General features: G+C 46.8%; 1 protein-coding gene across 1 annotated transcript; it reads left to right on the top strand.

Moving 5' to 3' along the window:
* Window positions 1-404: 404 nt before the first annotated feature.
* LOC134291561 (cytosolic carboxypeptidase 6-like) lies at window positions 405-26,685 on the top strand. The gene is made up of 6 exons (XM_062859481.1): window positions 405-599; window positions 722-787; window positions 24,584-25,077; window positions 25,134-25,502; window positions 25,558-25,873; window positions 25,968-26,685. The coding sequence occupies exons 1-6, from the start codon at window positions 539-541 to the stop codon at window positions 26,555-26,557; spliced, it is 1,896 nt and encodes a 631-aa protein (XP_062715465.1). The 5' UTR covers window positions 405-538; the 3' UTR covers window positions 26,558-26,685.
* Window positions 26,686-26,884: the final 199 nt, after the last annotated feature.

Here is a 26,884-nt window from a genome sequence, read left to right on the forward strand (position 1 = left end):
TATATAACAATCACTCTTTTGAGCTAGGATAGAGGTGTACGTTTTTCCTTAGACTGATATGCTATGATTTAAATGGAAATTTTAAAACCAGCACCACATCCATCCATCCAGGACCACTTTACGCCTAGCTCTTCCTTCGGTTTCCTCAACATGATCCAGCTGCCACCGCAATTGAATTCACGTTACGCTAGCTACACAAAACCTCGACATCTAATCAACTGCTACCGGTCGTCGTCGGTGGTGTGGTGCAACAGAATTAAGTACCCTCCTCCGCACACAGTTTTCTCGCCTCTAGAAGAGGTTCCTCAATGATGATGATTTAGCAGGTAGGTACCTAGAACTGCAGCTTAGATGGCGGGGGCCCATATGTGCGGTTACTTGCCATCAGACCGCGATCTGTATCGGTTCGGTTGGATTTGCGATACACGAACACGGAGCGTAGGAATAATCTGATATTTCGGTGCATCCCTTGGAAGACCAATTCGTTGGTCAATCGAGATTGAATCTATTGGTTGTGTGTGGTCAGTAATCTGCGAAAATGTTCAAGGAAGCATGTGATCCGTTGAAGCATACAAGCATGTATCAGAGGGCGGAAGAAGGTCGCGTTTTTTATTATAAATAGTGTATAGGAATGTTATATCTACAAAAAAAAAACTACCCTTTATTCACAATATGTGTTGACAGAAGTACTAATTGAGTGCCCAAATCTGTTTTGTTGCAGACAGTGAGGATAGCGATGGAGAAGGAGGACTTGGTAATGTCAGCCGAGTTATCATTAGGCCTCCAGGTAAGTTTGTATTTCTTTTATTAAGCCACGGATTAAACCCTCTGAGCAACTTGCAAAAATATTGAAAAATAATGTTGTTTAGGGCAAGCTAAAATAAGAAATATGTTAAAACGGAGGCTTAAAAGCGGTCCGTGTATTTAGTTTTTTTATCCCAAAAAAATCGTGACAATACCCAAGTATAGCAAAATTAATTACATAACGTTCTTCAACGTTTTTCAACATTTCTACTTTAAAACAAACTTAGAACTAATTGATCTACATTACTAACCGTTAGCTACAGATACTTAAACGACTACTACGCAGCCATACCGGCTCCCAATTATTCTCGGGAACAAGCTCAGTAGCATAGGACCCATCGAGTTGGGTTTCAGGGACGGTATGCTACTTGGTACGGAGGGACTTCGCGGAAAAACGTCTAAGAAAGTTCACATTTTCAACAATTTACAGGGGATAGACAAAATGATCGGGACAGGCAAAATTTTCACTTTTCAAAAAATGTTCAAATAGCTGTAACTTTTTGAAAAGTGCATCGAAAAATCTGAAATTTTTACTGTAAGTTGATCGATTAGTTGTGTATTGATGGTCCAATTTTGGAAAAGAACGGGCTATTCTTTTTTTTTTTTTTTTAAAAAAAGACACTACACCGTCTTCAACCAGAGGTTGCACAGACTGAACAATCACTAACATTAGGCAACGGACAACACGGAACACCCAGTGGACCAGTGAAGAATTTTTCGTTTGACGAAAAGTTTCCTCCGACTGGAGCGGGAATCGAACCCTCACTCCGTGGCACTCACAATGCGCCTAAACGACTGACGCCGCACGGCCACGAAGCCCACATTCTGTACGAAGCTATAAAGATTCTAGGAAAAGGTATAATGATCCGATAGCCAACTTTGAGCTGTTATATCTCCGGATGCAATAAACCGAATGCAATGAAATTTTGACCATTTATGACTTACATAATGAGCTTTGAAAAACGTTTGACTTAACTTGAAATTATTAACAAGAGACAAAGTTATAGCGATTTCATTTATTTTATGATTTTTCAGAAAATTGGTCTATTTTTAATATGCATCCCATTACTTTTTCAATTCATTACCGGTTATGTTGTTAATTTCCATCAAAACATATTTATATACAAGTCAATTTAAGGGAATTTAATTGAGCTATAATTAGAATCTTAAATTTTGAAACGATGTTGAAGTTTTGGAAAATTTGGTGTTTTATTAGAAAAATAGTCTAATTGTTATAATTTTCTTCCGTGTGAACAATTTTAGGTTATGTAAAAGTTTTTCAAAGCTCATCATATAAGTCATAAACGCTCAAAATTTCATTATATTTGATTCATTGAATCCGGAGATATAACAGTTCAAAGTTAGCTATCGAATATTTTTGATTTTTTCTAGAATCTTTATAGCTTCGTACAGGATAGCCCGATCTTTTCCAAAATTGAACCATCGATACACAACTAATTGATCAACTTACAGTAAAAATTTCAGATTTTTCGATGCACCTTTCAAAAAAGTTACAGCTATTTGAACATTTTTTGAAAAGTGAAAATTTTGCCTGTCCCGATCATTTTGTCTATCCCCTGTATGTTAATTCATGGTCACTACTCGGGCGACGGATTCAGCGGATATTGTTGGGCTAGAACCACTGGCGTAGCTCAGGAAGAGGGGGGTTACGGTTAACTTGACCAATTGAATAGAAATCATTTTGAAAAGAGGCAGTTTCTTGGACGAAGCGCAACTTCAACTCTGCCATTTCGCTGCGAGATCGGCTGGAGAGCAGAAGTGCGCGAATTTAGAAAAAGTTTAGTTCCGTTTAGTTTTTAGTTGGATTTAGGGTTCGCAGTACCGACAACTTTTGGTGAGTACCGGTATTTCGGTACTAAGACTTACAGTACCGGTAGTACCGGTAAAATACCGGTACTGGAAAATTTTCACTAAAATTAAGAGTAATCTACTTTGCACAGTAAGTGTACAATTTACCAGACATTTTTTTTCATCTGTATTAACGAGATTTTTGGCCTTAAGAACCAGACATTTGTGAGTTCCGGTTTTCAGGGATGTTAAAAAATTTAACCAGAAAATCCTCAAATAAACAAAAAATATAGAAAGAAATTACATAGTTGTATGAAACTGTTTTTGAAGCTATTATTTAGATTCTGTCACATTCGTCCGAATCACAAACGCCCGAATTCCAATCGCCCGAAAAGACCATTCGCCCGAAAGACCATTCGCCCGAAAGTCATCCACCGATTCCATGCAATTTCTTTGAACAAGTTTTTTTCCTAGTTTGCCATGATGAAAGTTTGAGGACAGATGCATGGTGTACTTTGTATCCCACCAATCGCAAGAACAGAACTATATTGCTGAAAATGTTTTTAACAGTATACGTCTTATAACAGACTGTGTTCAAAGAAAGCAATATGCGTGAATAACGCCTGAATTGATTTCAGAAAAGTATTTCCTAGATTATTATGGTTTTTGGGCGAATGGTCTTTCGGGTGAATGGTCTTTTCGGGCGAATGGTCTATTCGGGCGAATGACTTTCGGGCGTTTGTTACATTCGGGCGTTTGTCATTCGGGCATTTGGAATTCGGGCGAATGTGACAGAACCATTATTTAGCTTCTGCGCAGTTTCACAGGGTAGTATCGTGGTCAGTCTAAAATAAAACAGCACCAACCTTACATGTACCAAAATCAGATAGATAACTGCTAGGTAAAGTCAGAAGAAGATTTAACTGATTTTTCCTTGATGATGCAATCACTGGATTCTAAAAACTGAAAAAGTAAGCAGAAACTCTGACCAAACAACTTTTATTATTTTCATATTCCATTTCCAAAATCAAAGTTCATTAGACGACCCTTTGCTATTATATCCTGGCCCTGGGGTTGCAGAAGTGGTGCATATTTGAAATGTTTGTATGTCAAAGTACTTGGTTTAATATGTTTTCGTTTATTTCCTTTGAATATCATCTGAAGTAATAATCAACTTTCAGCAATTCGGAAGAAATTTTCTGGTACCGAAAGTACCGGCACCAAGGTACAATCAGTACCGGTATTTCGGTACCAAAAATTGGTCGGTAATACCGGGATTTTCGGTACCGGTATTACCGGTACTACATCCCTAGTTGGATTTGTGTTGTTTTTTTTTTTTTTTGAAATAAAGGTAAAGAGTTTAGTGAGTGAATTTATTTCAAGTAGTGTTAAACGTTTTTGTCCGTTTTTACCCTTGTTACACCCATAAGAAGGGTATAAATACCGCTCGAAAAACCGACTTTCGATCCGAGGCCCGCAGGGCCGAGTCTCATATACCAATCAACTCAGCTCGACGAACTGAGCAAATGTGTGTGTGTATGTATGTGTGTGTGTGTGTGTGTGTGTGTGTTTTTTTTCCTTCTAAACCATAGGGGGATAAATCTGCTCATCAGACACCCTAACAGGAAGGTTAGGGTAGTGTGGGGTTAAGGCCGTCTTCTACAATGCCGGTAGAAGCCAGGACTACTCTCTCCTCGACCCACTAAAACACATTCCTATGGTCGCCAAACCCTACGTCTCTCCGGAACCACCAATAAGGTATTGCTTCAGAGAGGGGCTAGTGCATATCGCACCCTCAAGGTTAGCTGCCGTAGCCTAGCAGCAACGAACATCGATGACTCGCTCTGGAGAGTCCATCACGGTAGCGTGCTGGCGCTTAGCCAGTTTCCCGAGTGGTCCTCGCCACTCCCTTTGTCCTCGAAAGGCCGGCAAGGTCAACCCCGCCCGCGCCCTACTGCTGAGCGGACATCAAGAACTGATGCCCACATGCAACCCGATCTGACCTGCCCGCAAAGGAAGGGTATTACTATCCTTCAGGCCCTATCAGATGCATTCGTAGGTTGCTGACGGCAGGGTCTCCACCTGCCCCGACCCTTGCCGGGGACCCCTTTCCAACCGCGGGCTTGGATCCAACCCAGTAGACCGACGCCACGACAGCACCGCTACCGGGACTTCCTCTCCGCGGCCACTTAATCGCTGTAAGGGTCGATCTCGACCGCAGGGCACCGGTATGACCTACGAAGCCGACTCCGAACCCCTGAACCACCTCTTGTACTGCATCTGGACTAGCCATTCTCCGAGTCCACGCGCCACCGCCTCTGTAGCTCCCCCTACACATCCTCTGGACCAAGTTGTCCGGAGTTGTGTCCTCTCCGCATGTGGCAAGCATGCGGTCACGCATTGTGCGAAAACGCGGGCACACGAACAAAACGTGTTCCGCCGTTTCCTCTAAACCATTGCACACTGGGCATTCGGGAGAATCCGCATGCCCGAAACGGTGTAGATACTGTCGGAAGCAACCATGACCTGTAAGGACCTGTGTCAGGTGGAATGTAACTTCCCCATGGCGCCTATTAATCCAACTATCTACCCTCGGTATCAACCTATGGGTCCACCTTCCTTTGGTGGAACTGTCCCACGCGCGCTGCCATTTGACCATAGAGGCCATCCTGACAGTCTTGCGTATGCCTCTTGTGCCGCGCATTTCGAAGCACTCCTTGTCCTCACTGATAAGAATGCTGATAGGCACCATACCAGTAATGACACAGAGAGCGTCGTGTGACACGGTACGGTACGCGCTTGCAACCCTCAGACACATAAGCCTGTAAGTACTTTCCAGCTTCCGTCGGTAGCATTTAGTACTTAGCGCGGTGCCCCACGCCGGGCCGCCATACCTAAGTATGGACGTAGCAACACTAGCCAGAAGCTTGCGCTTACTGGCGTACACCGCAGAGTTATTGGACATCATCCGGGACAGTGCCGCAATAGCTGTGGAGGCTCTTTTACAGGCATAATCGACGTGGCTACCGAAGGTAAGCTTATCGTCGATCATCACGCCCAAGTGTTTGACGGAGCGCTTTGACAGGATAGTACACTCTCCTACACTGATCTCCGTCTGCTGCTCCGACTTCAGGTTGTTAACAACCGTCACCTCTGTCTTGTGGTGAGCCAGCTCCAGTTTCCTGGACCGCATCCACGCCTCCACAACCTTGATCGAGTGGTTGGTAGTCAACTTTACCTCCTCGATCGTTTCACCGTAGACTTCGAGCGTAATGTCGTCGGCAAATCCGACAATCACCACTCCCACTGGATACTCCAACCTCAACACCTCGTCGTACATGACATTCCATAACACCGGACCCAGGATGGAACCTTGCCGGACTCCTGAGGTTATGTGAAAGCACTTCCGACCCACCTCCGTGTCGTAGACTAGTACACGATTCTGAAAGTAACTTCCGAGAATCTTGTACAGGTACTCCGGTATCCCCAGACGCAAGAGCGCATCGGCAATAGCAGACCAACTGGCGCTATTAAACGCATTCCTTACATCCAGAGTCACTACCGCGCAAAAGCGAATTCCCCTCCTCTTAGGCTCGAGTGCTTTCTCGGCGGTTTTTGTAACCGACAAGATAGCGTCTACGGTGGACCTCCCCTTCCGGAAGCCGTACTGGTTACTCGAAAGACCATTTTCGCCCTCGGTGAACCGCAACATTCTATTGAGGATGATCTTTTCGAGCACCTTCCCCGCCGTGTCAATCAAGCATATTGGTCTATATGCCGACGGGTCTCCGGGTGGTTTCCCCGCCTTTGGCAATAGTACCAGGCTCTGCCTCTTCCAAGCTTCTGGGAAAACTCCCTCGTCCAAGCATTTCTGCATAGCAGACCTGAACATCTCGGGAGCCTCTGCAATAGCTACTTTTAAGGCCAGGTTCGGAACTCCGTCCGGACCTGGGGCCTTACCTACGCTAAGGGACTTAGCTATCCCCGCAAGTTCCACATCGGTGACCCTCTCCTCATCGCCAGCCCCAGTCCCCGGCTGTCCTACGAAAAAAGGCCAAGGACTAGGATCATGACGCGGAAAAAGTCCTCCAATGATCCCCTCCAACATCTCTGGAGATTGCTCTGTAGGAGCCATTACCCCTCTCGTCTTGGCCATAACGATCCTGTAAGCGTCACCCCACGGGTTCGTATTGGCACTCTGACAGAGACCCTCGAAGCAGGCCTTTTTGCTTGCTCTTATCTCGGTCTTGAGCGCGGCTTTTGCAGCGGCGAACACCACCCGCCGTTCGTTTCGCTCTTCCTCTGATCGTGCTCGCTGCATCCGCCGCCTAGCCCGTAGGCAGGCGCGGCGCAGGTCCGCAATCGCGTCGGTCCACCAGTAAGCCGGTGGCCTCCCATTTCTAGGGTGGACTCGCCTAGGCATGGTCGCATCACACGCACGTGAGAGCACCGCTACCAGCTCGTCGCCGTCTAAACCGATTAAGTTTCGCTCACGGCGGAGCGCTTCCCTAAATACCTCTTCGTCGAAGTATGATGTCTTCCACCTACGAGGGCTTGGCCTTGGCCTAGCCGCCTCTTCTTCTATCCGTTGTCTGCTGTTGTTGTAGTCGATACTGTAGCGAACCGCCAGGTGATCGCTGTGAGTGTAGCCATCATCTACTCTCCAGTTCGAACTACTTGTTAGGCCAGGACTACAAAAGGTCACGTCAATAATTGACTCCGCTCCGTTTCGACTAAAGGTACTCTTGGTACCGACATTAGCCAAGTCGACATCTAAGATGGCCAGTGTTTCTAGCAGGATCTGACCCCGCTGGTTCGTGAAACGGCTTCCCCATTCCACGGCCCAGGCATTAAAGTCGCCACCACCGGCCTTCGCCCTGTTAGCACGGTCGTTAATCGGTCCAGCATTTGCGTGAACTGCTCGATCGGCCACCGCGGAGGCGCATAACAGCTGCAGAAGAAGACCCCGTTTACTTTGGCGACCACGAAGCCCTCATAGGTAGTAGACACCAACTCCTGAATGGGGTATTTACCCGTCGTCCATATCGCCGCCATTTTTCTGGTCCCATCCGCGACCCAGTTGCCGTTGCCGGCGGGTACTCGGTATGGGTCCGATATGATGGCGATATCCGTCTCCCACTCAGAAACTGCCTGACAAAGCAGTTGCTGAGCCGCATCACAGTGGTTCAGGTTCAGCTGCGTTACCTGCACTGTGATTTGTTGTTCACTGCGGCTTTCTTGAAGGCCGGGCACCTTGGACCACCCATCGGATGTCTGTTGTTCGAGGATTTCCCGGTACAGATCATGCAGATGGGCGGACTCGTGCAGCTTTGGGCCTTATGACCTTCAGCGCCGCATCGCCTGCACAGTTTGCGCCTGTCGGGGCCTTTGCAGTCCCACGACTTGTGTCCTGGTTCCAGACACCTAAAGCAAACCTCTGGTGGCTCGTGGAATGTCAGAGGACATACGCACCAGCCCACCTTTATCCGCCCTACTTTAACGGACTTTTTAACGTCCGCCACAGGTAGCTGAACCAGAGCTATCTGTGTCCCTGCTGGCCCCTTCCGCAGCCTGATGGCTGTGGCGGCCACCTGAACATCGCACTGTTGCCGCAGTGCCGTGACGAGCTCTCCCGCTTCGGTGATCTCGTCTAGGTCTTTGACCTTCAGAGTCGCCTCATGCGTAAGAGCCCTCACCTCCACTCCATCACCAAGGACCTCTTCTGCCAGCCTCTTGTAGGCGGCGCCCTTGTGATCCTTCTGGCGCTTCAGCTCCAAGATCATTTCGCCCGTACGAGTACGTCTGATACTGCGTACGTCGGCTCCAAGACCCTCAAGCTTGGCGTCGCACCATCGCCTTCAAGACGTCCGAGTATTTCGACTGTTCAGTCTTGATGACGAGCGCGTCACCTTCTCGCGCTTGGCACGTACCCTCCTGCGCCTTGGCTTGGCGTCCTGCTCTTCTACCGGCGGATTCTTCCTCTTCTTCTTCTTCCGCTCTACCTTTGTCCAAGGAGGGTCCTCTCCTGGGATCGCCCTGTTCTGTGGCTGCTGAGGGCCCACCAATGGTCGCAACCCCTTGTTCCCATCGTTCCGGGACGGGCCAGCCTTTTCGGGCCCACCCTTCCCAGCTTTCCGGGAACCCTGGCTGGGATCCGACTTTCCGGCATTATTACCGACTTTCGGGGTTATTATACGCCTGGCCTTGCGGGCACCGCCAGACAGCTCCTCACCTGACGGCTGCCTCGCCCGCTTCTGCGAATGCTTGTCACGTTTGTCACGAGCATTCGCTTCCACTCTCTTCGGACTACCTGCGAAGGAGAAGGCCTCCGTTTGGGTAAACTTCGGCACTTTCTCATTTGCAGGCTCCGCTGCTGCAACAGTCAGCAACGCGAGTGCCGCGTGCTCCTGCTTGGCATCGTCGATCGACGCCCTAAGTCGAAGCAAGGCCGTTTTCAGGTCCTTGCTTATGTTCGACTTAGTGGACGCAAAGTCGATGATTTTGCCAAGCTGCTGCTCAGCCACTTCTATTGCGGACCGTCCTTTGGATTTTCGGTTGACGGCCCTCATCAACCACGCTCCATCCATAACCTCCACCGGCTGGCTTGCCGGGAAGTGGACTGGAGCACCCACGCTTGAGCTGCGTACGCAACTCCCAGCGCCTATCTCCTCACTTCTCCTTGTCGGAGATCTCATCAACCCGCTTCTTGCCAGAGCTATCTGTGTCCCTGCTGGCCCCTTCCGCAGCCTGATGGCTGTGGCGGCCACCTGAACATCGCACTGTTGCCGCAGTGCCGTGACGAGCTCTCCCGCTTCGGTGATCCCGTCTAGGTCTTTGACCTTCAGAGTCGCCTCATGCGTAAGAGCCCTCACCTCCACTCCATCACCAAGGACCTCTTCTGCCAGCCTCTTGTAGGCGGCGCCCTTGTGATCCTTCTGGCGCTTCAGCTCCAAGATCATTTCGCCCGTACGAGTACGTCTGATACTGCGTACGTCGGCTCCAAGACCCTCAAGCTTGGCGTCGCACCATCGCCTTCAAGACGTCCGAGTATTTCGACTGTTCAGTCTTGATGACGAGCGCGTCACCTTCTCGCGGTTGGCACGTACCCTCCTGCGCCTTGGCTTGGCGTCCTGCTCTTCTACCGGCGGATTCTTCCTCTTCTTCTTCTTCCGCTCTACCTTTGTCCAAGGAGGGTCCTCTCCTTGGATCGCCCTGTTCTGTGGCTGCTGAGGGCCCACCAATGGTCGCAACCCCTTGTTCCCATCGTTCCGGGACGGGCCAGCCTTTTCGGGCCCACCCTTCCCAGCTTTCCGGGAACCCTGGCTGGGATCCGACTTTCCGGCATTATTACCGACTTTCGGGGTTATTATACGCCTGGCCTTGCGGGCACCGCCAGACAGCTCCTCACCTGACGACTGCCTCGCCCGCTTCTGCGAATGCTTGTCACGTTTGTCACGAGCATTCGCTTCCACTCTCTTCGGACTACCTGCGAAGGAGAAGGCCTCCGTTTGGGTAAACTTCGGCACTTTCTCATTTGCAGGCTCCGCTGCTGCAACAGTCAGCAACGCGAGTGCCGCGTGCTCCTGCTTGGCATCGTCGATCGACGCCCTAAGTCGAAGCAAGGCCATTTTCAGGTCCTTGCTTATGTTCGACTTAGTGGACGCAAAGTCGATGATTTTGCCAAGCTGCTGCTCAGCCACTTCTATTGCGGACCGTCCTTTGGATTTTCGGTTGACGGCCCTCAACAACCACGCTCCATCCATAACCTCCACCGGCTGGCTTGCCGGGAAGTGGACTGGAGCACCCACGCTTGAGCTGCGTACGCAACTCCCAGCGCCTATCTCCTCACTTCTCCTTGTCGGAGATCTCATCAACCCGCTTCTTGCGAAGGGGTTGATCCCACCACTACTTCCACCTAGATATTGATTTTGTTTATTTGACTTCATGATTAAATCCCACGAGTAGCACGGGAAAGAATGTCCACCACGCCAGAGCCCTGCATTAACGCGGTAAGGGACAGCTTACTGTGGGGGGTGCCCAGGTACCCCACAGGCTCCGTTAAAGATCGATCATCTTTTTCGCCCCCTCGATCACTCATTCCTCAGCACGGGTCGCTTGACACCTTGAATTGGGGTTAGTAGTCCTATTCTTAGCCGGGGACTACGCGGCTGACTCGCAAGCGGGGGGGTGCGTCAGGCCCCAGGACTTTCGTCCCTGCTTTTTTTTTTTTTTTCCTCCCAACCTCCCAAGCAGAGAAAACCGATTGGAAAAACTCTGCTACACCTTGACGCCTCGATCCCCCTGGTACCACTGATATGCGACTGCTTCAGGGGGGGCAATGCGCTCATGCGCTCTTCTGCTCTTGTGCTCATGCACTTTTTGTCGCTTCTAAATTTGTTATTCTAGTCGTTCTCGTTTTCGTACCTAACCTATCGCCATTCAGCGACACAGTTAGTACAAACATACACCAAATTTGCTATTCTAAAATTAAATTTGTTATTCTAGTCGTTCTCGTGTTCGTACCTAACCTATCGCCATTCAGCGACACAGTTAGCACAAACATACACCAAATTTGTTATTCTAATACCACCAGCAAGTACTTCGGATCATACTGAGTTTCTCCGAGGAACGGTGCCGTTTTAGCACTCCAGTTTTTCGCGCACGACTCGGATAGTCCCCGACGGTGGATCTACCCTACGCCGACAAAGACTTCCCCGGCAGTGGAACATCTTCCGAAACCGTTTCTTCCCGGACAGGTGCCGAGGTCTCTCCTGCGAATCCGGTTGGAGACTGGCTTCCGGTTCACAGGCGCCCCGACGACCAAGTTCCGGTGCTTCTCCGCGATATACTCGGTCTAGTCCCCGGCGGTGGACGGACCTAGCCTACTCCGACAGAGAAAGACCCCGACGGTGGAAGTTCTCTCGACACCGATGTTTTCATCCCGACCAGTAAGGTGCCGAAGTCGGCCCGGCGATTCCGGTTGGTGGTAGACTTCCGGTTCACCGGCGCTCCGACGACCAAAAACCGGTACTACGCAACGGACGACTCAGTCATGTCCCCGGCGGTGGATCAAGCCTACTCCGATCGCGTTCCGGCGCTCTCTGGTCTTCGCGCCACTTCCTTTGCAGCGCGGACAGCATCCTCGTTACTGCTCTGTCGACAGCGTTCCACGTAGCTTCGTCGCGACACATTTCTTCGACAATGTTGTCGACTGTCAGGCCGCGCATATCCCTGCGCATCTCCGAGAACCTAGGGCATTCGAAGACGACGTGCGCCGGTGTTTCCTCCACGTTCACACACTCCGGACACAGAGGGGAAGACGCGTGACCGAATCGAAACAGGTACTTCCGGAAACAGCCGTGCCCGGACAGAAACTGCGTCAGATGAAAGTTCACCTCCCCATGCTTCCTGTTCACCCACGCCGACACATTTGGGATCAGTCGGTGGGTCCACCTTCCGTTCGCCGCATTGTCCCACTCTTGTTGCCACTTCACCAGCGAGTCCATTCTAGCAGCTGCTCTCGCATTCCTTACGTTACTCCGCCGATAGCACTCGACGTCTTCCTCTAGGGTGATGCAGATGGGCATCATCCCAGCGATAACGCATACAGCCTCCGACGAGATTGTTCTGTAGGCACTCGCGACTCTCATAGCCATGAGCCGGAACACACTGCCCAGCCTTCCACGGTTTCTCCTCGTTTTTAGCGCCGGAGCCCAGGCTGGCACTCCATACCTAAGTATTGAGGTTGCAACATTTGCCAAGAGGCGCCTCCTACTGCTTCTTGGACCGCCCGCGTTTGGCATAATCCTCGCTACTGTGTTAACCGCCTTCGCCGCCTTTTCGCAGGCGTAGTCAACGTGCGCGTTAAAGTTTAAGCGGTCGTCGACCATCACGCCCAGGTGCTTCAACGCGCGCTGCGATGAAATTCTCTCCTCTCCGATCGTGATCTCCAACCTTTGCACTGCTTTGCGGTTACTGACTACGAGCACTTCTGTCTTGTGATGGGCTATCTGCAGCTTCACTCCATTCATCCATCTTTCCACTGTGTCGATTGCCTCCGATACCAGCACTTCGACTTCATCGATTGATTCGCCAGATACCGCTAATACAACGTCGTCTGCGAACCCCACGATAATGACACCTGCCGGAAGCTTCAGTGTTAACACACCGTTGTACATTGCGTTCCAGAGCGTAGGGCCAAGTATTGACCCTTGTGGAACACCTGCTGTCACTCTAAACGACCTCTGCCCTACGTTGGTTTCGTACACAAGGACTCTATTCTGGAAGTAGTTCCTTATAATCCTACACAGATAGTCGGGGACCCGCATATTATGCAGGGCTACGGCGATAGCTTCCCAACTGGCGCTGTTAAACGCGTTTTTAACGTCTATCGTTACCACGGCGCAGTAGCGATCTCCTCTCCGCTTTTGTAAGGATGCTTTTTCCGCCATCTCAACGACGGTCCGAATTGCGTCAACCGTCGATTTTCCCTTGCGGAAGCCGAACTGCATCGTGGACAGCCCTCTAACACTTTCGGTATACTCGGTCAGCCTGTTAAGGATAATCCTCTCCAGGAGTTTTCCGAGCGTATCCAACAGACAGATGCTGTATCTCCCGGCTGCTTTCCTGTTTTTGGCAGCAGCACTAGTTTTTGGACCTTCCATATATCCGGAAAGATGCCTTCCTCCAGGCATTTCTGCAACACTGACCTGAACATATCGGGATACTCCAGGATCGCTGCTTTCAACGCCACGTTGGGGATTCCATCCGGACCGGGAGCCTTCTTCACCTTCAATGCTTTCGCCACGGCAACGAGCTCGTCGTTGGAGACCAGTCGGTTTACGTCAAATTCCGCATCGCCCTCGCTGTACGGCGTAGGTGGCCACGTTGTTGTATCGTGTTTTGGAAACAAACCCTCCACGATACCCTTCAGTTTGTCTGGGCACATTACGACTGGCGTCATTGGGCCCTTCAGCTTTGCCATTATGATGCGGTAGGCATTTCCCCAGGGGTTAGCGTCGGCTTCCTGACATAGCTCCTTGTAACAGTTCGCCTTGCTCTGCTTGATAGCTCGTTTGAAGGCAGCTCTAGCTTCACGGAACGCAACCTTGCGCTCTTCTCTATCGGCCGCAGTTCTTGCCCTCTGAACTCGTCTCCTAGTTCGGAGGCAAGTCGCACGAAGGGTGCTGAGCGTCGCATTCCACCAGTACGCTGGGCGTCTAGCGTTCCTAGGTTCAATCTTCCTCGGCATTGCTGCATCACATGCCGTTGCTAGCGCTTCCGTCAACCACCCTGGGTCGAGGTTTGCCGCATCGCTATTTGGCCGACGTGCCTCGATAAAAGTCTCCTTGTCGAAGTCCTTCGTCTTCCACTTCCGCTCATAAGTTCTAGTTCTCTGTATGGACGTAGGAGCTCTCTGGCCTATCTTGTAGAGGATCGCCTGGTGGTCGCTGTGCGAGTACTCCTCACTCACCCTCCAGTCCATGTCTTCCATCAACGATGGACTACAAAATGTAATGTCGATGATGGATTCACGACCGTCTTTGCGGAATGTGCTGACTGTTCCTACATTGCACAGCTTTACGTCCAGCTTCGCCAGAGCTTCAAGTAGACTATATCCTCTTGCATTGGTTTGCCGGCTGCCCCACTCAACGGCCCAGGCGTTGAAATCACCGCCGATGACTACTGGCCTACGTCCTACCAGCGTGTCAGTGAGTGCATCCAACATCCGTTTGTATTGCTCCTCGGTCCATCTTGGAGGCGCATAGCAGCATACGAAGACACCGTTAACTTTGGCGATCACGAAACCTTCGTAAGAGTTTTCCACCACTTCCTCTATAGGGAATCTGCCCATAACTTGTATAGCTGCCAATCCTGCTATATCCGCTACCCAATTGCCGTTCTCAGGAGGAACCCGATACGGCTCTGCGATGATCGCAACATCGCACTTCGTCTCTGTTGTCGACTGCCACAACAGTTGCTGTGCGATGTCGCAATGATTCAGATTAATTTGCGTTATCTGCATCATTGTTGGCCTGCCTTCGCCTTTTTGTAGGCCGGGCATTTATAGCCTCCCGTCCGGTGGCCATTTCCTTCCTCCGACTTGCACAGCATGCACTTGGGTTGCTTCGTGCAGTCTCGAGCAACGTGTCCGTTTTCGCCGCAGTTCCAGCACCGTTTGGACCTATCTGGACCCTTGCAGTGTCTTGACTGGTGACCAAATTCCATGCACCTGAAACACCTCTCCATTTTCTTGGTGACTCGGGGAGCCAGTCGCAGCGGGCACACCGCCCATCCGACCTTGATCTTGCCGGCTACCGCAATCTTGTTGGCCGCATCTACTGGTAGTCGGATTGCCGCCGTCTGGGTACCTGCAAACGATCTCCTGATTCGGATTGTCACCGGTACAGTCATACCTCGATATAACGTAACTGCAATTTTATTTTCGTTACGTTATATCGAAGTTACGTTATATCGAAGCAAAAAATTTTTTTTCACGAATTTCGTTTTAAATACATATTTTGAAAAGAAAATTACCAAAAAGATTATATTAATCACCCAACAGTGATTTCCAGCCTTTCTTGTGTATTTTTTTTATCATTGAATTTTACATATTTTTAAAAGTTTGTAAGATCATACATAAGTCGAATACTTAGCATGTCTCTTTATATTTAACTATTTAAGCCAATGTCACATAAATCAGGATTCTTCTCCTTTTTCGCATCTAGAACTGGTCAAACGTCAAGCGTTATCTATTGGTGTGATTATAAGTAAGAAATCTATGTGACGCATGCAAAATTATAATCCAATGATGCCTCCAGGAATTCCTCTTGGGATTCCTCTAGAAATAATTCGGGAACTCACCCAGGAGTTCCTGGTTGAGTGCCTCATAAAATACCTCATGTGATTCTAAAGATATTTATCCAAGGATCCTTCAACCTTCTATGATTTCTCCATAAATTCTAACTGAGTTTTATATCTGCTATGATATCTTTAGGAACGCCTCCCTTAATTGCTCCAGATGTTCTTGATATGATTCCTCCACGAATTTTCCCTGTGGTTTCTCAAGGAGTTTCTGTAGGATTCCTTAAAGAGATTTGCTTTTCAAGATTTATACTGTCCAAGATTTTTCCAAGGTTTAATTCTGTCGTTCCTCTTAAAATTCCTACTAGGATTTCTTCAGTCACTCCTGCAAGGATCCTCCAAAAAGTTCCAATATTTCAACAATTCCTGTTCGAAGAGTCCAAAGTAACACATTTGTCGCAGAAGACTCACGGCGGCGCAGGTTTTGTTGCACAGGAGTCACTGTGACTTACTTCTAACAAATGAAATTTACTTCCTAAAAGTAAATCGCAGTGACTTCTGCGTCATGAAAACCTGCGCCACTGTGACTCTTCTATGACAAGTGTGTTACTTGGGGTATTTGCCAAGATTCACTCAGGTATTCTTGCTGCAACTCATCCAGCATAATTTGATGGAGTTTCCAAAAGATTTCCTCTTCAGATTCAGCTAGAAAAACCTCTGTGATTTCTCCAGAAGTTTCTCCAGAGATTCCTTGGAAATTTCTTTCTGAGATACAAAAGTAATTCTTTAAAAAAAATATTGTAAGGATTTCTCCAAGAATAACAGATAGAATTCCACTAGAAATTTCTTCAAAGATTCCTCCAGATATTTCTTATTTGATTTTTCCAGGAATTCTTCCTAGAATGCATCCAGGATTTTTGTAAATTACTTCAGGAATTTTGATGATGATGATAATGGTCCCGCCACATACCCCTACAAAGGTTTGAGCTAGACTATATATCTTTGAGAAAATTATTAATTATGATCAATGAAATCAGATTTGCAAGCTAAATACGGTCTAATTCTTTTCACAGATATAAACAACATTATAATTTGTCATACTGTACAGCAAAAACATAAATTTCGAAATACTGCTGCTCTCATCTACAGATGTTTGCAAGCGTTACTAGTGATCATGAAAGACCAGAAAAACAAAAATATTGCGAGGATTGATAACGTTCGCGCGATGTCAAAACAGTCGGCAATATTCTCAACAGGTCTGAGTTTTTTTTTATGGATTCTCGCTGTGACCCTTCTTGAAAATCCAACTAGGATTCCACCAGTGCACGAATTTCTTTAGAAGTTCCTGCTGAGATTTATACAGAAGTTCCTTATGTAATTAAAGAGTGCCCCTGAATGTTACCTGGAATAACTGTGTTTATTCCGCTAGAAATTCCTCCGAGGATAAAGCACGATTTTTTTTCCAGGCATTCCTCCAGGAGTTCCTTCAACAGTTCTTCTGAGGATTTCTTCGCGAATTTCTCCAGTGATTTCTCAAGAAGTTCCTCCAGGGATTTATCAGAGAATTTCTCTAGTGATTTTCTGCAAAATTTACTCTAAGACAAAGCGAACCGTTACTGGCGTTCTTACTTCCAGTATCACACGAAATCGAGTTCACTTCCAATGCTGTACTGTCATCTCCTTTGGAGTTAAAAGGCTATGTTCCAGTAGGGATGTAATGCCAATAAGGATTAGAAGATGTAATATTTGTTCTGTGAAGAGCTATATAACATTTCTTATCAACTGTGACACCGAAAACTCTTATAAAACTTTGAAATTGGTATAACCCATAACTGGATAGCAGGCTTGGTTCCAGGAGGGGTGTAATATCATATAGAAAATTTTATAAATCACTCTTATTATTTAAATAGTGAAAAGTTGGACCAAAAAAAAAAGTTACGTTATATCGAGGTAAAAGTTACGTTATATCGAGTTACGTTATATCGAGGTTACGTTATATCGAGGTTACGTTATATCGAGGTATGACTGTACTTCCAAGTTACACTGCTCGGTCAATGCGACTCTCAGCTCTTCCTCAGTTGTGACCTCGTCCAAATCCTTGACCTCGAGCACTGCCTCCTGTGAAAGTGCTCTCACGGTGGCCTCGCTGCCTACGGATTTCGCAATGAGCTCCCGGTACTCTGAGCTCTTAATCGCCGGATCTTTCTTGAGCTCGAACAGCATCTCTCCTTTCTGGGTGCGCCTGGTCTTTACCACGTTTTCACCCAACTCTTTTAGCTCCGGGTCCTCCCTCACTTTCCTGAGGAGCGCAGCGTACGTCGTCTTGTCCTTCGCCTCGACGATCAGTGCATCACCCTTCTTCCTCTGCCTAGGGGGCCGGCGATTTTCTTTCTTCTCCTGTTCCTTCCTCTTTTCTTCCTTTTTCTGTTCTTTCTTCTCCTTTCGCTTCTTCTTCTTCGCCTGCTGACTCTCCACAGTGCGCCATCCATCATCTCTCCGATTGCTGGCGCGCTCCCGTTCACTTCTTTGTTTCTTCGGGACTTCCTCTTCTCCTGGCGTATCTCTGCCTCTTTTCTCCGAGCGAGTATTCCGATGGTTCTTCGGCGTCTCCATATTTTCGACCGTGGCCCGTTGCTGCTGCCGCTGCGTAGCTGCTGCAAGATCGTGTTTAGTCGCTGCTAATGCGCTCTCTGCCTCATCCGCTCTCTGCATCACGCTGTGCCATTCTTTCACAGCAGCTCCGAGAGCCCTCCTAATCTTCAACACCAATTCCTTGATGTCCTTGTGCACGTTGTGCTTTTTGTCGACGAACTCGTGTAGGTCATCCGTCAAGTTCTTCGCCGCAACTACCTTCGGCTGTTGTTGAGGCACGCTCCATCCACTATTCGTCGGCAGCTGCTGCTGCTCCGAGTGTACCGCACTTTGTTGTAAAGCCGCTTCTTGCCGCGGTTCTGCACCTTCTGTTTGCTGAGGCGGAGACCTCAGCAATCCTCCTCTGGCGAACGGATTCGCCACCTTTCCGCTGTTACTTCCGTTTTCTCCTTCCATGTTATTGGGTCCCCCCTCCGGACCGCTATCTCCACCCGCTGTACGTAGTCGCTTTCGTGATCTCTTGGTTGTCTATGAAACAGGGAGGCCAAGCGAGGGTTGAACACGAACCTTCATGGGGTTCGTGTCCAGAGCCAGATCAGCGTAAGTCGGGAATTTTACATCCGAGCCTAGTACCCATCAAAATTGACGGACAAGTGAAGAACGTTTCCGAAGGCCTGCCAAGGTTTTACCGGGACGGAGGCAGACGCACCATTAGCCCACTCGCCGTTTCAAGAAGGTGTCACCCTTCTTTACTCAGGAAGCAGAATGGCACGAATGTCAGCCCATCGTCGTCATCCGATCCGTAGTCCGTTGTCGTTTGCGTTGACCAGTATACCATAATCAGGATGTTACTGGCATCAATCCTGATGTGCCGGTTGGCACTCCGGGTGTTTGGGCTAAGGCACTTTGAAAGCGGTACCAAGTCGCTTGTACGGAGTTGCTTGCAGATGTGTGGCTTTTTATGAGGATCCAACAGAGCCCACTGTTGAACCCCCGCCACATCCTAGGCATCCTCCTCTTGAGCTGTCTGGAGACCAGAAGCCCGGTCACTCCCCGAAGGAAGCGCCAAAGGTGGTAATTCACACGGGTGTGTGAACGGTTTTCGCTTCGGGAAGACTCCCAAGCTTCCACCCGACTCGCAGAAGGGGGGGTTCGTCAGGCCCCTGGACTCCTGTCCCTGCTGCCCTAGTGTGTGTGTGTGTGTGTGTATGTGTGTGTGTGTGTGTGTGTGTGTGTGTGTGTGTGTGTGTGTGTGTGTGTGTGTGTGTGTGGGTGTTTTTTTTTTTTTAAATTCTAGGAGTCCAAAAATCTTCTAAAGACGCTGTGTGGGATTCGAATGTGCGCCTACCCACTAAAAACACTCTCCTAGTTTACCTCCACCTTAAATTCCCCTCCGTGTGTGTGTGTGTGTGTGTGTGTGTGTGTGTGTGTGTGTGTGTGTGTGTGTGTGTGTGTGTGTGTGTGTGTGTGTGTGTGTGTGTGTGTGTGTGTGTGTGTGTGTGTGTGTGTGTGTGCGTGTGTGTGTGTGTGCGTATGTTACAAAAAAAAGTCACGCACGTTTCTCAGCCGTCTGATATCCGATTTGGATTCTCTTAGTTGCAAATGAAAGCTACAACATCCTAGTAGAACCCTATTGAATTTTATTACGATCGGACATTAGGGCCCATATAGCCGAGGCGGTAAACGCACGGGTATTCAGCATGACCATGCTGAGGGTGACGGGTTCGATTCCCGGTCGGTCCAGGATCTTTTCGTAAAGGAAATTTCCTTGACTTCCTTGGGCATAGAGTATCTTCGTGCCTGCCACATGATATACACATGCAAAATGGTCATTGGCAGAGGAAGCTCTCAGTTAATAACTGTGGAAGTGCTCATAGAACACTAAGCTGAGAAGCAGGCTTTGTCCCAGTGAGGACGTTACGCCAAGAAGAGGAGGACGATCGGACATTTGGTTACCGAGATATCTTTCGAAGAGTACTTTAAAGTAATATTGGTTAGCTTTTTGAGAGATTTTTAACATTAACATATTGATGAATATCTCAGCCGTCTGTCAACCGATTTGAGTTCTCTTGGCAGCAAATGAAAGCTACAACATCCTAGTAGAACGCTCTGAAATTTTATTTCGATCGGACATTTGGTTACTGAGATATCTTTCGAAGAGTACTTAGGAGTTATACAACTAAACTTTTCGAGATTTTTAACAAAGGGTATCATACTGAATATCTCAGCCGTGTGTCAATCGATTTGGGTTCTCTTGGCACCAAATGAAAGCGACAACATCCTAGTAGATTGCTCAGAAATTTTTATTAGGATTGGACATTTGGTTACAGAGATATCTTTCGAAGTGTACTTAGGATTGATTCAACTAAACTTTTTGACATTTTTGACCAAGTGTATCATAATAAATATCTCAACCGTTTGTCAACCGATTTCGGTTCTCCTGGCACCAAATGAAAGCTATAACATCCTAGTAGAACCCTATAAAATTTCATTAGGATTGGACATTTGGTTATCGAGATATCTTTTAAAGAGTACTTGGGAGTAATACAGGTTAACCTTTTGAGAGATTTTTGACCAAGTGTATCATAATAAATATCTCAGCCGTCTGTCAACCGATTTAGGATCTCTTAGTACCAAATGAAAGCTACAGTATCCTTGTAAAAGGCCCTGGAATTTTATTTCGATTGGACATTTGGTTACTGAGATATCTTACGAAGAGTATTTCAATAAATTCCGTTTTTTATTATTATCATATCGTTTGTTATCTTGCATGAGCTTTTGACCAGTCTATGGAAAATTATTGTTCAATCAATAATGCTGACCTCATATAAAGTGTATACTAGCAGGTTATTGTTTTCAATAAAATTATAAATAACAAATTACAAATAAACAGGAATTCTATGAAAACTAACAATATATTAAATGAAAGTTTTGAATTTATGTATTGTGGGAAATATGCATGAACTGGACAGCCAAAATAACTAGCTAGTTCCAAAACTGATTAGCATAGTAGATATATTATTTTTGTCCTTTTTACACCATAACCATGAATACCAAGTACTTCGGAGCTAATTTATTCGACTGATTAAGAGATATTAGACAAAGTGTATCTCGCTGATTTTCTTATCAATTTGTTAATCGATTCAAGATCTTTTGGCAGTTAACAAAAGATACAATATTCCAGAATAAGCTATTTTTTAAAAATTTCACACAAGATTCTAGAAGGTGTCTGGCATTTCTGGTAGTTTAGTCCATGGTCCATGATGCTATTTTGGAAACCAATCCACTAGATGCCAAATCCACAATATTTTCTAGAACTTTTGATCCATCACACAAAATAAATATGTTAAATACAAATAATCATGCAAATAATACAACAATAGTTTTAATAAGTGTAAGAAGGGTTCTGTTCACCATAGGTGGATTAAATCGGGTTTTTTATTTATTTGTACATAGTGGACTGAGGTCCGTTTTTATTCGCAAATTCTGCCAGTATTTAGTATTTTTAGTAAAGACGAAAAAAGGTAATTATAAATAATAAGAGGTGATTGAATTTTAAGTTTTTAATGTGATTTCGCGTTGAACATTCCAGCGCAGTAGCGCTTTTTTCGCACGGCTGGTTTTCGTACGTTTTCTTCGGTGGAGTAACCGTCGAATTGGGAATCCGTTGGCGGAGCGAACCGCCATTTCCGTCAGTGAACCCGTGTGCCCAGTAGTGTGGGTCATCGGAACCGTTTTCTCAGATCAAAGCTTTTTTGGTTCCGTTTCGGGTCCTGAGTATCTGTACAAAATTTGAGCAGATCGGTGGCGTCTACACTTTGCGCATTGCAATTGAAATTTGTATGGGATTTTGTATGGGAAAACATACTTTTTTGCATTTTTGTCATAAGTTGAATAAGTTTGTCTGAAACGTTTTAACCGATACTGTAAAATGATAGCCTAGGATGTTCTGAAAAACTTTGTGGAAGACCGCAAAGCGATCCGATGCTTGTGAAAATAGTTATAACCAACGAACCGCATGCATGTGTTTATGTTTTAACATGTAAAGGAATAACAATAGCAACAAAATCATGATGTTGCACCAAGCAATGCCAACGCTATAACTTTTTTTATAAGCATCAGATCACTTCGCGGTCTTCGACAAAGTTTTTCAGGACACCCTAGGCTATGTTTTTACTCCATCGGTTACATGGTTTTAGAGAAATTCGAGCTTGTTATAAGAGAAATGCAAAATAGTGTGTTTTCCCATGTAAAACCCCATACAAACTTCAAACGTGATGCGCAAAACGTAGACATAACCGATCGTGCCCAAATTTTGCACACTTATTTGGGTCCTGAAATGGGATCAAAAAAGCTTTGATCTGATGGGATACCATTGAATTTTTCATTCTTCCATATAAACGATGACCCACTCTAGTGCCCAGCTAAGGCCCGCCTCTCGCAGGTAGTAAAACGGAGGGTAGTGCAGTCTCTACAGAATCTGTGCAGCGAATTCTCCCATCGGTCGCCAATAGCCGATGGTAAGGTCCCGTCCGTCAATTCCCGTGGACCGGAGTCAAGAGAGTTGGTTCACCGTAGCGTGTAGCCAATCGCACGCCGTGAATCAGGTCCGAATTTGGAAGATAGGAGACGTGGCATTCCCCGCTCGGCCTAGCAGGAATCTTAGTACACGAAGCCGGGTCGCTGGGCTCTGTTGCGTCCCTATTGACCAGAGGAGGACCATCCTGGGAACTCTCTAACGTGAAATCGGAAGCTTCCGTTCAGCCGCCACTCCCTCCGCACCGCTTTTCGGCCATTACGCACACGGGTCCAGTAAGTTGTCGCTGGACACGCCGATGGCCGCCTACAAGCCGTCGCCATCATCGAAGACTGCCTGCCGCCATCGAGGATCATCGCATCTTCAAGAAAAACCTGCGCAGGTACGTCATTTTGTGTTCATGGCCATGAAACTTTTCCTTTCCGTACGTTTTTTGTATGTGTCCAACCCGAATGAATGTTTATAGTTTCTTTTAAATAAATTGTGTAATTTTAAAGTATAATTAGGTTTGAATTCCATTGCGTTTACTTCAGTTTTTTTTAAATAAATTTACTCACTGTTTTATTACGTGTATTCCGTTTAGTTTGGTTGTTTTTATTCCGTTTTCCCTAAGATTTTGTGGCATTTTGATAGAGATTGAGTTTGGGTTTCGTCTTTTAAGAAGTTCTACCGATTTTCCGTAAACCATTACAAAATCCTCTGAGATACTAGTCTCTTGCAAAAGTCGGGCAAATCAAACACGACCGGTGGTCTCTCTTTGAGAGTGGCGCGTAAGCCGCCGAGTATTAATAAATCTCTAGAGAAAATTAGCTAACGGTTACAAAATTCCTGGAGGAATCCCTAGAGGAATTGCTAACAAACTTTATGAAGGATATCCTGGGGGTAATTCCTGGAGGAGTTCCTGGAGAAATTCCTGAATAAAATCCTTGAATTGCTGGAGGAATCCATGAAAAATTCATGGAGGATGCTTGAGAAAGTCTTGAAAAAAATTACTGTATAAGTTTCTGGAAAAATCTCCAGAGGAATTATGAGAGATTTTTCTATTTCTGAAAAAAATCCGTTGAGAAAATTTTGGAGGAATTTCTGGCGAAATTTTTGGAGGAATTCCTGGAGAAATCATCGAAGGAATCCTTGAAGAAATTCCTAGAGGAATCCCTGAAAAATTACTGAAGGTATTTCTGGAGATTTTACTGGAAGAATCTCTGAAGAAACCCCTAGAGGATTTGCTGGAAAACTCCTTAGAGCAACTTCTGGAGGATTTCCTGGAGGAATCTTCGAAGGATTTCCTAGAGGAATCCCTGGAAAAATTCCTGGAGAAATTCGAGGAGAACTCCCTGGAGGAATTTCTGAAGCGATGAAGAGAAATTCCTTAAAAAATGCCTGGAGAAATCCCCGAAAAATTCCTGAGGGTATTCCTGGAGAATTTCCTGGAAGAATTTCTGAAAAAATCCTGGAGGAATATCTGGTGGAATTCCTGGAGGAATCGCTGAAACAGTATCTGGTAGAAATCTCTGCAGGAATAATTCCTGAAAAAATCACAGGTGGAATTCTTGGAGAAATTCTGGAGGAATCCTTAGAAATGTTCCTGAAGAAACTCTAAAAGGAATCCCGAAAGCAATTTAAAGAGGAATTCTTAGGGAATTCCTAAACAGTTCCTGGAGGAAGTAATGAGTTCCCTAAAAAATTTAAGCAGGAATACCTGAAGAAATCTAAAGAAGAGCTCATGGGAGAATCTTTGTAGCAATTTTTAAAATATCAAGATATCTTTCAAAATTACATATTTTACTTTTCTTATAGAAATTTTCAGGAGTTCCTCCGGAAATTCCTCCAAGAACTCCGGAAGTTTATCAGTAATCCTTCCGGATTTTTTTTTTTCGAGTGAAGGTACCGTTCATAGCGAAATTAACTACTATAACAACTGTAGATGCAAAGCACTAACCGAGTTTATGTACTCCAAGTTAGTCTGCCTGATCTGGGTTACGGACCCTAACTTCCGCAATGGTCAATACTGAATTCCCTCTTCTATTTTATTTCCAGGCCACAGCGGCAAAGCAAAACGAGGCCATCTCTGCTTCGACGCAGCCTTTGAAACAGGTAACCTCGGCCGAGTGGACCTGGTTGGAGAATTTGAGTACGACCTGTTTCTCCGTCCCGATACGTGCAATCCACGGTATCGGTTTTGGTTCAACTTCACCGTAGACAACGTCAAACAAGATCAACGGGTGATTTTCAACATCGTTAACATCAACAAGAATAGGAACCTTTTCAAGGATGGGATGACCCCCTTGGTCAAGTCCAGCAGCCGTCCCAAATGGCAACGGATACCACGGTGCGAAGTGTTCTACTACAAGTCGGTTATCCACCAGAACCACTACGTACTGAGTTTTGCATTTGGGTTCGACAAGGAAGACGAGGTGTACCAGTTCGCGTTAACGTTCCCGTACTCGTACTCCAAGCTGCAGGCGTACCTGAATGCGTTGGAATCTAAGTTTCCGGAATCGTTCGAGCGGACCACGCTGGGGATGACTGTGGTAAGTTGGGAGCGTGACGAAATTCTGAGAAACGTTTTGAACATTTCTGTTTTTAGCAAAACCGAAAACTTGAGCTGATCACATTTGACGACGTCAAGAAGCCGGATAAGGTCGACCAGAAGAACATAATCCACATGGTGGTGGTTTTTGCGAGGATCCATCCAGGTGAATCGCCAGCATCGTACGTTGTGCAGGGACTAATAGAATACCTGGCGGCAGCCAATCAGCCCATATCGAAGGCATTGCGCGAAAATGTTGTGTTCAAAATCATACCGATGCTCAATCCGGATGGGGTGTTCCTGGGCAACAACCGTTGCAACGTGATCGGGCACGATCTGAACAGATCGTGGAACAAGATGTCACAGTACACCCATCCGACGCTGGCCGCGGCCATGAAGATGCTGAAGGAGTACGACAACTCGAGTGTGAGTTCTGAGGAAGTTGTTTGAGAGGTTTTGTTATTAACTTTCTACTTCTCAGTGTTACCAGGTTGACTTTGTGATAGACATCCACGCCCATTCGAGTTTGACGGGGACCTTCATCTACGGTAGCACCTACGACAATGTATACCGATACGAGCGGCATCTAGTGTTTCCGAAATTGTTCGCGTCGAAGTGCGAAGACTTCTGCCAGGAACATATGATGTTCAACGCGGACGATCGGAAGTCGGGAACTGCCCGAAGGTATTTCGTCGAGGCGCTTAGTGACAATGTCAATACCTATACGCTGGAGGTGTCCATGTGCGGATACTACTTGAACGATACCAATGTGTTGACGCAGTATACCGAAGATGGATGTAAGGATGTTATGGAAAGATTATTTTGTTAAATTCTGTTTACAGGTGGAGGCCAACGGAGGTGAAATAGTTCATGAATCTCTTTTTTTTTCAGACATGCGAATAGGTCGCAATTTGGCGCGAACTTTCCTAGAGTACTATCGCTTTACAAACATCCTGCCAATTCCGCCGGTGGACGAGTTGCGACCTCGTAAAGGCCGACCACGGACGCATCGCCCACGGGCACGATCCCGCACCCGAAGTGAGGTTCGTCTACGCCCGAAAACCGTCCGCACTTACGCTCCCATAAGCTATACGGATCTATCGATCTGCTACGATACCGACACCTCGAACGAAGGCTCGCCCATCCGGTACATGTACTCCAACTACGGAGGCTTTCGGATGCGCGCGCTCGGACCTCCGGATCAGTATTCGCTGTCCAATATTCAGACGGCTCGGTTCAGCAATCTGGACTTTAGCAGTGACTACCGGTTCAAGGTGACGCCCAAGCCCAAAACGGCTCCGGAGCACAAGATGCCCCCAATCGAGATATTGACCGTTCCGCCAAAGCCCTGCCTTACCATTATAGACTTTAATCAGCTCACGCGCGGTGGCCTGGATGAAGCCACTTCCGGACGAAAGCTTGATAGGGAAAAGGAAAAAATTCGTCGCCACACGTTCAAGAGCAGTTCAAGAAAGGCGTAGAGTTGTTTTTGTTTGACTTAGGATATCTTGTTTATTATCAAAATTTATGAACATCTCTTACATTCAACCGTGTTAAACAATTTTCTACAAGCTTCGTGAAACATTCTGTCCCACAGATTAGGACCTGAACTGAATCCTGCTGACCAGATCTATGCAATAAATTCTCTATGTCAATTTCCTCCAGTCTGTGATTAAAGATCCTCTCGCTGTACTTTACTTTCGATGACAGGCATGAACATCTCCTGGTAGTCTTTCCATCGCAGGAACAAACTTCCCAAGATAGATAAACAGTTGCGTTGAAGTTCCAAAAAGCACCCATTTTCAACA

The sequence above is a fragment of the Aedes albopictus genome, chromosome 3 (assembly GCF_035046485.1).
Source record: "Aedes albopictus strain Foshan chromosome 3, AalbF5, whole genome shotgun sequence".
In the NCBI taxonomy this organism is placed as follows: domain Eukaryota; kingdom Metazoa; phylum Arthropoda; class Insecta; order Diptera; family Culicidae; genus Aedes; species Aedes albopictus.